Raw genomic sequence first — 18,425 nt, forward strand, 5'->3', positions numbered from 1 at the left:
TAGGGAAAAGTGTCACATTGTGGGAGTCTCCTTGATGGCATGAAGTATATTAGACAGGGAGGGTAGATTCCCAACAGCAGCTCATGAGTGAGCCAAAAGGAATTTGATGTAAAGTCGCAAATACGCCCCCAGAATGGCCACAGAAAACAGGGGTAGGTGGTCATTTCCCCACGCAGATGTGCAGCAAGTTCATTACTTGGGATACTTACGAGGCCAGGAACCCAAAGGAAATCAACCAAACAAGCAACATCACCAAGATCAGTGAGAAGGTTGTGGATGGCAGAGACCATGGGGTGGTGGCAAAAACACTGAGCGATAGCCTGAAGGCCATTCACTGAGTCTGTACATAACAAAAGTTGGGTGAGGGAGGACTGTTTAATAAAACAAGAGGGCCTGATAGGTGGCCACCAATTCCCCAGTAAACACCAAACGTGGCAGGAAAGAGACGGTGTTCTTTGCCAACAGAAGACATGAAGGCATAGCCCATATGATCTGACGATTCAGAGCCATCATTCTAAAAAACGATGGCATCCTGAAATTCCCATAAGAACATTCGGGCGGGGGGGTGGGGGTGGGGGGGTGGAAACACTACAAAACACCATTGGAACAATGGAGCTTTTAGTCCCCGAAAGAGAGTCTTCAGAATCCATGGCTGAGGAACTTACCAAGGGGAGGTGGTCGGGAGAGCATGTGGGGAAGAGGACAAGGAGGGGAAATGGAAGCTATGGCATGAGAAGTGAGACAGAGCCCAAACGATAAACCCACCTGAGGGCAGGCTGTGATGACCAGAAGTTGAGAAAAAAATAGAATACGAACGGTGAGCAGGGGAAGAATGGATAGTGATGGCATAAGAAACCAGGAGCTGGGACCACCAAACTGAAATGGAAGGGATCCCAGTGTCAACCAGAGGACTATCGATAGGGCTAGTGCAAAAAGGCACCAGTGGCTAAAAGGATACCATGACGGTGAGCTGTAGCCAAAGCGAGCAGTGTGGAAGGGGCAGCTAGTTCATAAACTTGACAACCATAGTCCGCACGTGATGGAACTAATGCCTCGTAAATGCAGGGACGGGTTGACTGCCCGCACCTCAAGAGGTGTTGGCAAGGGAGTGAAGAAAATTGAGTTTACACGAAACAGCCAACATGGATATGGGGCAACCGAGTGACCCAGTCGTATTGTAGGGAAAGTTCCCACCTGCGAAATTCAGAAAAGCTGGTGGTGGTGGGACAGATCCATACGGCACAGGACGTGAAGTAGTCATTGAGATGAGGGATATCATATTTGGCAGCATGTTCAGCAACAGGGTAGTCCACTTGGTTTTTTGGCCACAGATTGTTGGTGGCCATTCATGTGAACAGACAGCTTGTTGCTAGTCATGCCTACATAGAATGCAGCACAGTGGTTGCAGCTTAGCCAGTAGCTCACATGACGATGCCTTTGATGGGATAAGTGATTTTAGTGAACAGACAGGAGTAGGTGGTGGTAGGAGGATGTATGGGACATGTCTTGCATCTAGGTCTATTACAGGGGTATAAGTTATGAGGTACGGGATTGGGAGGAGGGGCCGTGTAAGGATGGAAAAGTATATTGTGTAGGTTCGGCCAACGGTGGAATACCAATCCCACTGTAGGAGGGGTAGGAAGGATAGTGGGCAAGAAATTTCTCGTTTGAGGGCACGACGAGAGGTAATAAAAACCCTGACGATGAAATTCAGTTGCTCTATTCCCGGATGGTACTGAGTTACGAGGGGAATGATCCTCTGTGGCCGTACTGTGGGACTTTGGGAGTTGGTGGTGGGAAACTGGAAAGATAAGGCACTGGGGATTTGTTTTTGTACAAGGCTGGGAGGATAATTAGTCAATGAAGGCTTCAGTGAGACCCTCGGTACCTTACATCTGCAAGCAGAACAGCAGTCCACCATCTAAAAATGGATCCCGACCTTATAATTCTACCTGCAGACAAAGGCTCCTCCAACATTGTTTTGAACTGCAAGGATTACCTGGTGGAAGTACTCCATCAGCTGTCAGATACTTCCACCTACAAACCTTGTCACAGTGACCCAATTCCAGTAATCCAGCAGGATCTCCAATCACTGCTCTAATCCTTAGGCCCATCCCAGAACCTCTCGCCAGAATCCATCTCTCTACTTACCCCTACCACTCCCTGCACTCCCACCTGCTACATGCTTGCTAAAGTCCATAAACCCAACCACGCAGGATGACCCATTGTGGCCAGTTACTGTGCCCCCACTGAGAGAATATCTGCTCTCATAGACCAAAACCTTCAACCTATTACCTGGAACCTATCCTCCTATATAAAAGATACCAACCATCTCCTCCACAGGATCTCCACAGTTCCTGTCCCTTTACCATGATGTGCCCTGCTCATCACTATTTATGCCACCTCCCTGTAAACTAACATTCCTAATGCCCATGCCTTACTGCTATTGAACACTGTCATTCCAGACTCCCTATGGATTTCAAACCAACAACCTCCTTCCTAGTCGCCATTACCAACTATATCATCACCCACAATTACTTCTCCTTTGAAGGCATTACCTACAAACAAATCTGGGGTACGGCTATGGGCACCCGCATGGCACCATCCTATGCCAACATACCGTATTTACTTGAATTTAAGCCGCACCTGAAAAATGAGACTCGAAATTCAAGGGGAGAGAAAAGTTTCAGGCCGCACCTCCAAATCGAAACAAAGTAACATGAGACACAATTTAGGTCGAATGAATGACGATACAGCTATAGAAGTTTGGTTCGAGTCGTAAGCTTAGCAGTTAAGCTTTACCAGGTAGCTGTTGCTATGCGTCAGGCACTCCGTCCGTATTTATACGGGTACCCTTCCTTTTTCACGTGCTTCGTCTGGTTTGAATTGATTGCTTATTTTTTTTTTTTTATCTGATAAGTGCTGTTCTCTTTGTTATAGGTGTTTACGTCACTCAAAGCTGAAAATGCATTACTGTACTGTGTCATGCATTGTGTGTCTTATTCTGATAATGAATATTTACGACCTGTCGCCGCTCGCGGCATGGCTTGCTTTTGTGCACGCTACCGCTGCTTACAAATTAAAAAAAAAAAGGAGGAATCGTCTCATTAGCGAAACAATGGCAAGAGACTGCCATTTGTTGTTACTTACTATGATAGAAGATGATCTGAACGAGAGTTTTTTCTCCGTTTGAAAATCTTTGCAGATGCCTCTTTAGTACATTACATTCTACACAGAAATTAGAGTCATCTTAGATTTAAAAATCTAATCAATTGCCGTGCTTCATTTCTGACCGTATCACTATTCGGCATAAGAATAATACGGATATAAACATGACATGATATGTATGTTCTTCTGTGTTTGCTGTTGTCTCACACTAGTTTCGTAGTTTATTAGGCAGACAGGATTTAAATGAGATAGCAGCAAACACGAAAGAATACATGGCAAAATGTTTACATTTGTATTATTATTATGGTGGAGAGAATACTGCATGTGATTCACAATTCATAAAGTTCCTATTAGCAACCATCTCTTCTCACAGGCAGGAAAAAATTCAGAACACAGAGTTGGCCATATTGACAAACATCCCAAACAGTCTTGCCAGCTGGATATTCGTAGTGCATTGAAATGCTGCTACATTCAAAGATGAACAATACGGAATTTGTATTTACTTCGTTGGATAATGTATGAAAATGCAGTGGTCGAAACTTAGGGCGGAGGAAAAAAGCTCGTCTTCCATCTTTTTTTTTAAATTTATTTACTGACGCAGAGGTTTTGGTGCCAGTATTTATCTTTGTGTCTGTGAAGTACTACATATATTCGACGACATAAGTTAGTTGTGGCGGCACCTACCAACATTTTTCAGAACTTCCACTTTGCACTCGATTCTGAGCCGCAGGCGGTTTTTTGGATTACAAGAACCGGAAAAAAAGTGCAGCTTAGATTCGAGTAAATACGGTATTCACGGGCCATCTAGAGGAATCCTTCCTAAAAACCCAGAATCCTAAATCCCTCACCTGGTTCAGATTCATTGATGACATCTTTGCTATCTGGATTGAAAATGAGGACACCCTATCCACATTCCTCCAGAACCTAAACAAATTCTCCCCCATTTGTTTCACCTGGTCCTACTCAACTCGACAAGCCACGTTCCTAGGTGTTGACCTCCACCTCAGAGATGGCTACAGAAGCACCTCCGTCCATATCAAACCTACTAACCACCAGCAATACCTCCACTTTGACAGTTGCCTCCCATTCCATAGCAAAAAGTCCCTTCAATACAGCCTAGCCACTTGTGGTTGTTGCATCTGCAGTGATGAGCAGTCCCTCTCAAAATATACTGAGGGTCTCACTGAAGCCTTCGCTGACCGCAATTATCCTCCCAACCTTGTACAAAAGAAAATCCCCAGTGCCTTTTTTTTTTTTCCAGTTTCCCACCACCTCCCAAAGTCCCCCAGTCTGGCAAAAGAGGAGCATTCCCCTCATAACTCAGTACCATCCAGGAATGGGGCAACTGAATTACATTCTCCACCAGGGTTTCGATTACCTCTCGTCGTGCCCTGAAATGAGAAATATCCTGCCCACTATCCTTCCCACCCCTCATACAGTGGTATTCCACCGTCCACCGAACCTACACAACATACTCATCCATCCTTTGCAACCCCTGCTCCCAGTCCCTTACCTCGTGGCTCATACCCCTGCAATAGACCTAGATGTAAGACGTGTCCCATACATCCTCCTACCACCACCTACTCCTGTCCTAACAACATCTATCCCATCAATGGCAGGGCTACATGTGAAACCAGTCATGTGACTTACAAGCTAAGCTGCAACCACTGTGCTGCATTCTATGTAGGCATGAGAACCAACAAACTGTATATCAGCATGAATGGCCACCAACAAATTGTGGCCAAAATACAAGTGGACCACCCTGCTGAACACACTGTCAAACATGATATCTCTTATCTCAATGACTGCTTCACAGCCTGTGCCATATGGATCCTTCCCACCAACACCAGCTCTTCTGAACTGTGCAGGTGAGAACTTTCCCTGCAATACATCCTACAGTTCCTGGCCTCAACCTTCGTTAGTCACTGTCCTCACCCATACAGCCCCCTCCTGTTCCCATTCCAGCACTACACAGGCGTCATTTCACTGCCATACCCAGTCTTTTAATTTCTCTCCTTTCCACTACTAACTCCCCACCCCACCTTCTCTCCTGCCCTCCGTCTAAACTGCAGCACTTCACTGTCCACTACCCCCACCATACTATCCCCCTCCCTTCCCAGCCTCCTCCTTACCCCCACCCAGCTGCCACTCCCATCATGCACTGGTGCTGCTGCTCGCAGTGTGGTTTCAGTTGTCTGGGACTACAGACATGTGTGCAAGTTGTGTGTGTGTGTGTGTGTGTGTGTGTGTGTGTGTGTGTGTGTGTGTGTGTCTGACAAAGGCCTTAATGGCCGAAAGCTATAACTGTGTGAATCTTTTTGTTGTGCCTATCACAACTCAGCCTCTCCGCTATATGGTGAGTAGCAATTTTCCTTCTCTAATATTGTTACATTCCATCCTGGAGTGATCATGTGGAAGTGCACCGGATTGCAGCTTGGAGCTGTCATTCCATAGAGGCCACCGAGTGGGAGCTAGCCCAACTACAGAAATCATTCACATAGAGAGCGGCGGTGAGCAATGGTTTAGCAGAGGCCACAAGTCCATTAATAACGATTAGAGAAACAAGAACAATTAATACAGAGCGCTGTGGAATGTCATTCTCCTGGATCTGCGGAGAGCTGAGAACAGTGCTAAATAAAAATTGATTAGGGACTGTCTGTCCCGAAAGTTACACTGGTAAGGAGATGAAAGGATTTGAGATTCAAAAACCCAATTGAGCCGATAAGCCACCACCTGTTCTAATAACTGGCAGGGGGCCGGGAATATTTGTCAAGCTGGGTAGGAGCCTGATGCCAATGCCATCGCAAAATGGGTCGTAAGGTGTTCAAGAACTGGATCTGTACAAAGCCCACTTGTAAGGGCAAGGCCCAGAATGGAAGACTGCCGCTGACAACCTTGGAGGGTATGGACTGTAGCTCACATGTATGAGAAGGGACAGAAGAACCTAGAGAGGAGGCAAAACGTTTCCAACACACCCATTTGTTCTGTTTGGTTAGGTAATCGGCTTTGGCATGAACAATGTCCTTCTGGACCAATGTGCAGATGCCACTGGAACCCTCAAAAAGTCTACCTGCTTCCAACGGGAAGCATGGAATGCATGAAGGGTCGGTGAGTGAGCTTCAGTAAAATGAGACTCCCGGAGAATGACACAAGCTGCCAGATAAAAGGCAGCAAGTGACTTCAACTCTGGCAGGTGACAGCCATATCTGTTACAGTTCCAAGTTCCATTGAATAATCACAGAGTGGGTATCTAAATGCGAGGCCAATGAGCTGAAGCCAATCATGCAGCCATGTCACCAACAAGGATGGGATGACATTCATAAATAAGAGGTCAGATTCAGGATGCAAGTGGGAAGATAATACCTCCGGGGACACTGGGGTGGGGTGCTTGTCCTGGGACTACTTCTTCTTCTTCTTCTTCTTCTTCTTCTTCCAAAGGCTGAGGTGGACAGGGCTCAGAGGGAGAGCAGGCTTCTGCAAGACCCAGAACTGAAACACAGTGGGTGATCTTTGAGTGCACAGATTGTGTGTTTCCTATGGCTGAGTTGTGGTAGCAGGCCTCCAGTCAGAGACGCTGGGGGAAGGGATCTCAAGAGGGTCCTCATCACTGGTGGGCACCAAAGTGGGTGGGGGTAGGTGGGGGAGGACGACTTCTTTGGCTGGGGAAGGCATGAAAACCGCAGGGGAGGGGAGATAGGACTCGGCTAAGGAAGAGGGAGGAGGGGAAGTACGCAACAGAGGCAAAGCAGGAAGCTACTGACACAGGGTGGAGTCAGTCATAATTTTGATGAGCATGACTCTAAGATAGGCAATCCAGGGACTTATACTCTTGTATCTTCTTTTCTTTCTTGTAAGCCAGGCAATCTGGTAAGTGTGGAGAGTGATAGTTGTGACAATTTACACACATGGGTGGTGGGACACAGGGGCACTGCTCATGGAGTGGATATTCGCAGTAACCACACAAAGAGTCTGCCAAACATTGGGAAGACATGCGCCCAAAACCCAAGCACCGAAAGCACCTCATAGATAGTGGGACATTTGGCTTCGTCTCATGCTAATAACACACAACCTTGGCCTTTTCTGGGAGGGTATCTCACTCGATAGCCAGAGTAAATGTGCTGGTATCTGTGCGGTTGTCCTTACGACCTTTCTGCGTACGTTGAACAAAATGAATGCTCTGTCATTCCAGACTAGCATTAAGTACCTCATTTATTTGAAGGACAGGGTCCTGATGAAAATTTACTCCCTGGACCGTATTTAGAGATTAGTGCAGCATAACAAACAGTAAGATGTTGCCACGACGGTCACAAGCACAAAGAGCTACAGACTGGGTGGCAGAAGCAGCTTTGATCAACTGGGAACCTGACTGCATCTTACTGAGAGACTCCACTTTGCCAAACTTGTCTTTGGTATTTTCCACCAAAAATAGTGGCTTTGCAGTGATGAATGTGTCCCCATACATCCTAGCGCAGAGCAGGTAACAGGACAAGAGTTTTGCTCCACACTGGCGAGCCTGGCCCTTCTCCCAGGGTGTAGCCAGGGAAGGGAAGGCCACAGGGCCATAAGAAGCATATTCAATGATCCTTTATGCTCGAAGAGACGGCTGTAGGAGAATGGCCACATTTTTGGAGTTTGACGCGCTTCATGTGCCAAGCATCTACTCTAATACCACCCAATCCAATCAGGGGCTCTCCCCATGGGTGCCACCCACCCACAGCAAGGGTTGTCTGGCATGATGGCCATTGCTGGGAGTTACGATGCTCCAGAATGACAGCCAACCACTCCCAGGCATGCATGGGGAGGCAACATATCAAGCATCAGAAGTGCAATCCCTGTGTTGTCAGGGGACTCAGCCAGATGGGTACGTAGTGGCCCCACCATCTAGACTGGCTACACATGCTGGTGACCTAGCGGGGTGGAGGGGGGATTACAATGAGGAAGGAAGAGGCTAAGGAAGGGAGGAGAGGAACCCATGCTGCCATGCTGTAGATGCTAGAGGGGGAGTTCTTCCCCAAATGGCTCACACTACAGATAGAAAATTTAAAAGTGGGGTCAAACTGCAAAGAGGAACCAAAAATGCCAAAAAGGATGAAAGAGAAAAGGCAAGGGAAACAAAACCACAAGGAATACAATAAACAAGGTGGAATGCCAGGTTGACATAAGTAAGAATACAGAGAGAGAGAGAGAGAGAGAGAGAGAGAGAGAGAGAGAAGAGGGGGGGGGGGCAGCAGGGAAGGAGCAAGGATGAGGAGGGAGGAGCACACAGAGGAAAATGCAGCCCAGGAAGAGAGGATGGATTGCAAAAGATCAGGACCCATGCATGAACTCACAAAAGAACTCTTTAGGGGGAAGGGACAAGAGAGAGATTCATACTTTTCGAAAGGACCACCTTCACAGTTTTCCCGAGTTCAATTCCCGGCCGGATCGGGATTTTCTCTGCCTGGTGACTGGGTGTTTGCGTTGTCCTCATCATCATTGGGTTAGTGGCAAGACTGGAAATGGGGAGACTGGAACTTGTACAGGCACTGATGACCACAATGTTGAGAGTTCCACAAACCAACATCATCATTTTCACAGTTTTCATTTTCGTGAGCAAATTCAGAGAGAGAGGTTTAGGTTGGAGTAAATGGAAATATTTAGGAAGTATGCAACAAATTAAATCAGCACCCTAGATCCAGTAAGATACAGTACCATGGAACATGTCAAATTACTAATGAAATGCAACAGGTTTCACATGAATAAGCAGGGGATAATGGTCATGAGTCTGAGGAAAACAAGTGTTGGTTGGTTGGATGGTTACTGGGGTCGGGGGAAGAGGTGCCAACCAGCGATGTCACTGGTCCCATGTTCTAAGGTAGTACAAATTAAGGTAGAAACAATATCAAGAGCATAGTCCAGTCAATGAGGATGGAAAACAGGTAAACAAAGAGCTAGAAGAATAATCAGAATGACAGGAACTGTACAGAACAGGAGGGGAGGGGGGATGACAAGAGCACTGGGTGCCCCAGATGTGCTATGCTCATTGAGGTGACAGCACCGCTGCCGACCCATCTCAATCCCTATTGCCCCCAACCCGTCCCCTCCTTACACCACACCAGGATTGCAACACAAAGGAGATAGCACCAGGGGAAAAAGATACAAAAAGAGTGCATGGTACAAAATGGCATAAAAGACCAGACAAAGCATAGGGATAAAGGCAGGAGGGAAAACCTCGTCATCATGGAGGCAAGGCTGAAGGCCCAAACCAATGCCAACAAAAACCATGGGATTCTAGTTCCAGAAGGAAATTCAGGTACTTAAATCTGCTAGGACAAACCATTTTCATGAAGAAAACTGAGGACAGGTGTAACCCCACAAAGGTCGTTTGCTGACACCTGTGACAAGGGGAGTGGAAGCATATATTTAGTGTGAAGGGCCAAAAGTCAGGAAGCAGTCCAGCAAAGTATGCATCACAGTGAATGGTTCCCCACAACTAGAAAATGGGAGGGGAGCCAGGTCATTGAAGAGTAAAAACAGGGACCAACCTAGTATGGCTGATATGAAGATGGCAGAGAATGAGAGATTCCTGCTGGGAGTGGCAGAAGGAAGAATACACATGGCAGGAGTCATCTTAATTGCACAAAGTTGATTAGACAGCCCACCCCACCCCCTCCGCCAAAAAAAAAAAGTTGGCCCGTGACTGAACAAAAAGGAATTTGACGTGAAGCTGCAAATTTGCCCCTGGAGGGGTCATTGGGCAAAGACAAGCAATGTGGAAGGTGCAACTGAACCATAAGCGGAAACAGCTAAACTTAAGAAAGCAGATTTGGGACAGCCAAGCATGCTTGCTGTTGAAAAGAAGACCCAATAAACAGAACTGGGGGACCACGGTCAGGTGTTTCGCATCAAAGTAGAGCTCCAGATTGGGATGGACCATAGTGCAGTGACAGAAATGCACCACCCACAACTTAACGATAGAGAACTTAAACCTGTGTGAAAGAGTGCACGTGGAAGTCCACCTAATGGCACCCTGGAACTGTCTCTCAGCTGAGGCCACTGAGTGGGAACTAGCGCAGATACAGAAATCTGTCACATACAGAGCAGGGGTGACCAATGGTCTGATGGAGGTACCAAGTCCATTAATAGAGATGAGGACAGAACGACACCTAATATGGAATTCTATGAAATTCCATTTTCCTCGGTCCATGGAAAGCTGAAAATGGAGTCAGCCTGAACTTTGAATGTCTGGTGGGACAGGAACTGGTGAATAAAAGTTCGGAGGGGGCCCCAAAGACCTGTCATGGAGTGTAATAAAGAAGTGTTGGTGCCAAGACATATTATAGCCTTTACAAAGAATGAAAAAAACTGCGACAAGATGGTGGTACTGAGAAATGGCCAAGCGAACTGTGGTTTCCAACCGAAACAGATGATCGATTGGAGACCATCCCTACCAAAATCCACACTGGTAAGAAGACATTGGGGTCTCGAGGTTCAAGGAGCCAATGAACCACCGTCCGTTCAATAACTTGCACAGGGGACATCGGTCAGACTGATTGGCTGGTAACTATCGAAAGATGATGGATCCTTATCAGGCTTAAAGACAGGAACCACAATACTATCCCTTCACTGAGAGGGGAAACACCTTTAAGCCAAATACAGTTGAACACTCGAAGGAGATATTGTCATTGTGGAGCAATGAGGTGTTGAAGCAACTGGTTATGAATGGAACTGGGGCCACGGGCTGAATTGTGGGAAGAGTAGAGGGCCAGAAGTAGTTACCATTCAGTAAAAGGTTTGTTATCAAGTGGGAGGCATCGGCCTGCTGTTTCTGAAGGATGAAGGTGGTCAGATAGGAGGCTAACGCTGAAGCTCTTGCAAAATGGGTCACAAGGCATTCTGCGTGAGCTGACAGATCCCCAAAAGGCCACCTACAATGGAAGAAGGCCGTTGGCAACCTTAGAGGATGCTGAGCATAGCCCACATCTGTGACGAAAGGACGGAAGAATCTAGGGAGGAGACAAAGCATTCCTAATACACCCACTTGCTCTGTTTACTTATGTAATGGGCTCTGGCGCAAAAGCACTTAAATTTAATAAGACCGGCAAAGGATGGGTGCCACTTAAGGCTCAATGTCTATCAATGATGACAATGGCAATGGCTGTGTTCCACCACAGGACACCCGGTGGCAAAAGGGCCCACTGAGTTGGGGACAGCAATGCCAGTGTCATGAATTATTGTATCTGACTTCATCAGTACAACCAAACAAAAAGCAATGGGCATAGGTGGCCTGCTGGAAGGGAGAGAGGGATTGTAAACTGGCCTCAGATTCCGAGTGGACCTGGACGGCAACTGCTTCCGTTGCGGTATGAAAGGGGAGCCATATATTAACAATACCCATATAGACTAACATGCAAATATCACCGTAAGCCCTCACAAGGGCCGACAAAGTACAAAACCTATGAAGGATTGGTAAGTAAGCATCAGTAAAATGAGATTCCTGCAAAATGACACAAACTTCAGAGTATGAGAAAATAAGAAATTGTAGCTCTTGAAGGTGATGACAGTATCTGTTGCAATTCCATTTCAAAGGTGTGGAATGGGGATCCAAATGGGGGGGTGAATAAGCCAAAGCTGGTCAACCTGCTATGTCACCACCCGTCACCAAGGAGGACAGGCTGACAACCATAAACAAGAGGTCAGGCTCAGGTTGTGAGAGGGGAGTTGGCACCTTCTGTGACACCGGAGGGGCCTTGTTCAGGTATTACTTCATTTTATCTTTCATAGGTCAGGAGGGGGGGGGGCTGAAGACTGTGGACACTTCTCTGGCTGGGTAGGGGGAGCACCACCCACAGGGGAGTGCAAGAAGAGAGATGTGGCGGAACTGGGATGAGGAGGAGGAAAGAGCAGGGAAAGGGCAAAGCAGAGGCAAAATGAGATAGAAGGGAAAAAGGACAAAACAGAGGCAGAATTAGGTGTCACAGACACAGGATGAAGACTAATATTTCTGATGAGCCTCAGAGTAGGATAAATGATCAACTCTTATCTTCTTTTCCTTATTATAAACCAGGCAATCCACTGAGTGTGGAGAGTGATGGTGATGACAATTAATGCACATGGGTGGTTGAACGCAAGAGTTCCCCTCATGGCATGGGCATCCACATTCACCGAAGACCAGGTAGCGAGGAAAGCGTATCACTCCAACCCGGTGAGCCTGGCCCTCCTCCCAGAGGATAGCAAGGGAAGGCTGCAAGGTCATAAGAAGCAGCATTAAGGAATCCATTCCCAATCAAACTGATGGTTATGGAAGAACAGCCAGATTTTTGAAGCTTAATATGTTTCATAAGCAAAGCGTCAATCCTCATACTACCCAATCCCATCAGGAGCTCTCCCATGGGTGCCACCCAGCCACAGCAAGGTCGGTTTGGTGTGGCAGTCATTGCTGGGAGTTTTGATGTTCCAGGATGACAAGCAATCACTTTCAAACAATGGAAATTCCAAGATGGACTGTAACAGAAGCAGTAAGGCCAGATGCTTAAGATACTAAGTAAGGAGTTCTTCCCTAGTCAGCTAACACTGTGGTGACAATCTTCAGAAGGGAGGTCAAAGAAGGGGAGAAAAAGAACAAAACCATAAGGAATAGGAGGATAATCGGGTCCGTGTAATCAAGGAAGAACACGAGGAGGGGAGAGGGGGAGACGGGGAGAGGGGAGGAGATGAGAGGGGAGAGGGGAGGAGATGAGAGGGGAGAGGGGAGGAGATGAGAGGGGAGAGGGGAGGAGATGAGAGGGGAGAGGGGAGGAGATGAGAGGGGAGGAGATGAGAGGGGACGAGATGAGAGGGGAGGAGATGAGAGGGGGGAGGGGAGGAGATGAGAGGGGAGGAGATGAGAGGGGACGAGATGAGAGGGGACGAGATGAGAGGGGACGAGATGAGAGGGGACGAGATGAGAGGGGACGAGATGAGAGGGGGGAGGGGACGAGATGAGAGGGGACGAGATGAGAGGGGGGAGGGGACGAGATGAGAGGGGACGAGGGGAGAGGGGAGGAGGGGAGAGGGGAGGAGGGGAGAGGGGAGGAGGGGAGAGGGGAGGAGGGGAGAGGGGAGGAGGGGAGAGGGGAGGAGGGGAGAGGGGAGGAGGGGAGAGGGGAGATGGGAGGAGGTGACATGAGATAGGGGAGATGGGAGGAGGTGCGATGAGAGAGGGGAGGGGAGGTGCGATGAGAGAGGGGAGGGGAGGAGGTGAGATGAGAGAGGGGGTGAGAGGGGAGGGGAGGAGATGCGAGGGGAGATGGGAGGGGGAGGAGATGCGAGGGGAGATGGGAGGGGGAGGAGATGCGAGGGGAGATGGGAGGAGATGCGAGGGGAGATGGGAGGGGGAGGAGATGCGAGGGGAGATGGGAGGGGGAGGAGATGCGAGGGGAGATGGGAGGGGGAGGAGATGCGAGGGGAGAGGGGAGGGGGAGGAGATGCGAGGGGAGAGGGGAGGAGATGCGAGGGGAGAGGGGAGGGGGGAGGAGATGCGAGGGGAGAGTGGAGGGGGGAGGAGATGCGAGGGGAGAGGGGAGGAGATGCGAGGGGAGAGGGGAGGAGATGCGAGGGGAGAGGGGAGGAGATGCGAGGGGAGAGGGGAGGAGATGCGAGGGGAGAGGGGAGGAGATGCGAGGGGAGAGGGGAGGAGATGCGAGGGGAGAGGGGAGGAGATGCGAGGGGAGAGGGGAGGAGATGCGAGGGGAGAGGGGAGGAGATGCGAGGGGAGAGTGGAGGGGGGAGGAGATGCGCGGGGAGAGGGGAGGAGATGCGCGGGGAGAGGGGAGGAGATGCGCGGGGAGAGGGGAGGAGATGCGAGGGGAGAGGGGAGGAGATGCGAGGGGAGAGTGGAGGAGATGCGAGGGGAGAGTGGAGGAGATGCGAGGGGAGAGTGGAGGAGATGCGAGGGGAGAGTGGAGGAGATGCGAGGGGAGAGTGGAGGAGATGCGAGGGGAGAGTGGAGGAGATGCGAGGGGAGAGTGGAGGAGATGCGAGGGGAGAGTGGAGGAGATGCGAGGGGAGAGTGGAGGAGATGCGAGGGGAGAGTGGAGGAGATGCGAGGGGAGAGTGGAGGAGATGCGAGGGGAGAGTGGAGGAGATGCGAGGGGAGAGTGGAGGAGATGCGAGGGGAGAGTGGAGGAGATGCGAGGGGAGAGTGGAGGAGATGCGAGGGGAGAGTGGAGGAGATGCGAGGGGAGAGTGGAGGAGATGCGAGGGGAGAGTGGAGGAGATGCGAGGGGAGAGTGGAGGAGATGCGAGGGGAGAGTGGAGGAGATGCGAGGGGAGAGTGGAGGAGATGCGAGGGGAGAGTGGAGGAGATGCGAGGGGAGAGTGGAGGAGATGCGAGGGGAGAGTGGAGGAGATGAGCGGGGGGGGGAGATGAGTGGAAGGGAGAAGGAAGGAGCGAGAACATGGACAGTGGGGCATGGAGAAGGGGATGTAGCCCGGGAAGGAAGAAATGGCAGCAATAGCTCAGTGCCCCAAGTCCACCACGCACAAACTCACGAAAGAGCCATGAGACCCTGGAGGGAGAAACCTAACAAGGGAACCTCCCCATCACACCACCCTCAGATGTAGTTATAAGTTAGCACAGGGATAGGCCTTGAAAAACTGAACACAGATCAATCGAGAAAACAGGAAGAAGTTGTGTGGAACTATGAAAAAAATAAGCAAAATATACAAACAGAGTAGTCCATGCGCAAGGTTAGCAACATCAAGGAGAGTGTCAGCTGACGAGCGCCGTGGTCCCGTGGTTAGCGTGAGCAGCTGCGGAACGAGAGGTCCTTGGTTCAAATCTTCTCTCGAGTGAAAAGTTTAATTTTTTATTTTCAGATAATTATCAAAGTTCAGGCACTCACACATAATCAACTTCGCTCTCCAAAATTCCAGGACATGTTCAGATTTGCTTGGACATTTACAGTATTTGACGGTCTACGCATGGAAACATTTGAAAACGTAAAAAACATGTTTTGACAGAGCACAGGGAAAACTGTGTGATTGTGAAACTGTTGCATTCATTTGTTGCAGTTTATGTGACAAACTCTTATGTTTTCATCACTTTTCTGGGAGTGATTATCACATCCACAAGAAAACCTAAATCGGGCAAGGTAGAAGAATCTTTTTACCCATTCGCCAAGTGTGCAAGTTAGGTGGGTTGACAACATATTCCTGTCATGTGATGCACATGCCGTCGCCAGTGTCGTAAAGAATATATCAGATGTGTTTTCTTGTGGAGGAATTGGTTGCCTATGACCTTGCGATCCAATGTTTTCGGTTCCTATTGGAGAGGCACGTCCTTTCGGCGACTAATCGCACGGTTTTGCGGTGCGGTCGCAAAACACAGACACTAAACTTATTACAGTGAACAGAGACGTCAATGAATGAACGGACAGATCGTAACTCTGCGAAAATAAATAAATTAAAATTTTCACTTGAGGGAGGACTCGAACCAAGGACCGCTCGTTCCGCAGCTGCTCACTCTAACCACGGGACCACTGCACACATATGCTAACATTGTCCTTGATGTTGCCTATCTTGCACATGGACTACTCAGTTTGTATATTTTGCTTATTTTTTCATAGTTCCACACAACTTCTTCCTGTTTTCTCGATTGATCTGTGTTCAGTTTTTCAAGGCCTATCCACTGTGTCAATTTATAACTAAATCTGAGGGGGGTGCGATGGGGAGGTTCCCTTGTAAGTGTAATATACACTTTTATCACAAGATGTATTACATTTAACAAGTCAAACACTGGAAACTCCAGGCAGAAACACTGATGATTTTCTTACCTTTAACAAAAGTATTTGCCTGGACAAGCATCTTACGGGGCTGTCTGTTAGCCATTATGATATCTCTCCACTTTCCCCAAGGACATGGACCATCCTCAGGCACCTCTGAATACCTGTTATACATCTCTTGTGCCGCTGCCACATCACATGTTGTTTTATAAACCTGAAAACATTATATGTACAAAATAGACATCTTCCAACACATTATGTTACAAATCATAACACAAGTGTGAAATTTGTACATAATACATAAGGTATACACAAAAGACATTGTTAAACCAATGAGTGGACATGTGACAGCTTTCTTTAATCAGTAATACATGTATTTGGAGGAATAAATGCAGAATAACTACAGATACAACTAATATCTGTAGCTTTGTTACAAAATTCTCCCTCTGTGATCATTTGACAAGATTATGTGTAAAGCTGGGTGCCAGACTGGGACTAACTCTGAACCCTGCTTTTTGTTGACAATGTTTTTATTGACAGCCATCCAGGCATAGCTCACAACAACATCCCAATCTAATACACAATTGCAATTTGTCAGAAAATCTATAATGATGTGAGACTGTTTTCAGTGTGAAAAATTAAATTTCCTCAGCTACATTTTGTCAAAATGCACACTATGAAGCCAAACGTCACTGGACACTGCTCTGTTTTATGACAAGTTACTTGTTTGAGGTACGTACACACAGGTCCAATGCAGCATTATTGTAGATGCTTTCTGTGTTAGAATGATGAAAGCACTGAGTCCAATCATTGCTTTGTTATTCATAAGAAATTACAGATATGGACTGAGAAACTCGAAAATGTTTAGTGTAAATCAGCAATTACACAACCATGTTAACTGTTACAGATGAGGTCTTATTGCAACTCGCATACAGAATTCGGTGACAGAAAATTCATCAAAAGATGTCAGGGTAGCATTTCCACAGTCACACTGCTACACAGGAACAACTGTTCATATGAGTGAATGAGTTACATTGTTTACAGTGATGTAGAGAGTGCTGCTGTTGGTTTGTGTAGCATAGGAAAAAGTCTGTATGGTGTGATAAGCCATAACATGGGTGGGTGTGGAAGTGGCTGATGCTTAGTGAGTTTTATTTTCCCTGTGTTGTGGCAATGGTAGAATTTGACACCTGTGCTCCGCTCCTTAATTTTGGTTGACGGCAAAATTAATGAAGGCCTCTATAACAACGTTTTAGATAATGGCATGCTCCTTTCACTACAGCAAGAGTCTGAAATTGGACCTTTTTCTGTATCAGTGTGATACTGCTCCTGTTTAGAAAGTAGGGGGCTTCGGATGTGGGACAACCAACAGTGTGGTCATCAATGCAAAGGAGCACTGGGTAAACACATAGTAGTAGCAAATGAATAAGTCTTGAGGTCATCAAGCTGATTTAGCACTGTTGTAGAATTAGTAAAAGAAAAGAAAAAAAATGTTACTTACACAATACCAGGCTCACATCAGACCTTGACAAACTTTGCATTAGAAGATCCTGCAATACTGTGCATCATCAGCATTTTTGGCAACACACATGAAATAGTCTCTAATTTACCAAGCAATGGGCAGGAGTATTAATAATACTTTATGCAACCGACATTATTATCATGAATGTAAAGGATTGTAATGTTGATTTTTTGTTGTGTGTTATTTCTGGTGGTGGACCTGTTTTTATCTGTATTTCCAAAAATAAAAATTAATAAAAAAGTAGTGGCAATATAAAGGCATTCCTAAAGTTATCGTCAGCTTATCATGGTTTCATTTCATCTGGTAAGTCACTTGAAAAATCAATAAATGTTTTACCTGATAATACTCAACATATCAAGCACTTAACATTAAGCAATTAAAGGAAAACTATTGTGGATTATATTAAAAATTAATGAGTCAATCAGAATACTTAAGACACAATTTACAGGTAGTATGGAAAACGAGGGTTATCACCCAAGCAGTTTATGCAGAAAATATTACTGATGTCTAATTTCATAAGAGAGTATGATAAATTTAAGCAGTGAGAATGGATAAACTCAGTTTTGTTTTCTTCATGGTAAAAGTATAAACAATTAGAAATATTTCATTTAATGTTTTCTTACAGCCAAATATTTTAGAACAACAATAACCTTTACCAAGAAACCTTGTAAGAATAACAGGTAATGGAGCGAGATGAAGCTGGTAGCTTGTGGGATGAATTTTGATGCTGCAAAAACATGAAGTTTTCACCACGGGGCCATATTAGAAAAGTATCATCTACATATTATCGGAAGAGTTTTGGTTTAAGTTCGGCCGAATCAAGTGGCCTCTTTCCAGCCGTCCATAAAAAAGTTTGTTACCACAAGGGAGGAGAGGGTTATTCATGGCAACACCAGTGGTATACTTAAAATATTCACAGTTTAGTAAAAAGTAGGTTGAGGAAAGCACATGATTAAATAGTGCAGTTATATCGGCTTGATTCAGCCGAACTT

General features: G+C 47.0%; 1 protein-coding gene across 5 annotated transcripts in view; it reads right to left on the bottom strand.

The window, feature by feature from the left end:
• LOC126193839 (dipeptidyl peptidase 3) overlaps window positions 1-18,425 on the bottom strand; it is a 141,970-nt gene that overhangs the window by 1,344 nt on the left and 122,201 nt on the right. For all 5 annotated transcript variants that reach the window (XM_049932721.1, XM_049932720.1, XM_049932718.1 and 2 more), the window contains exon 14: window positions 15,963-16,125. In XM_049932721.1, coding sequence (XP_049788678.1) covers window positions 15,963-16,125 — 163 coding nt within the window. The remainder of the gene's footprint in view (window positions 1-15,962; window positions 16,126-18,425) is intronic.

The sequence above is a fragment of the Schistocerca nitens genome, chromosome 1 (assembly GCF_023898315.1).
Source record: "Schistocerca nitens isolate TAMUIC-IGC-003100 chromosome 1, iqSchNite1.1, whole genome shotgun sequence".
Classification (NCBI taxonomy): domain Eukaryota; kingdom Metazoa; phylum Arthropoda; class Insecta; order Orthoptera; family Acrididae; genus Schistocerca; species Schistocerca nitens.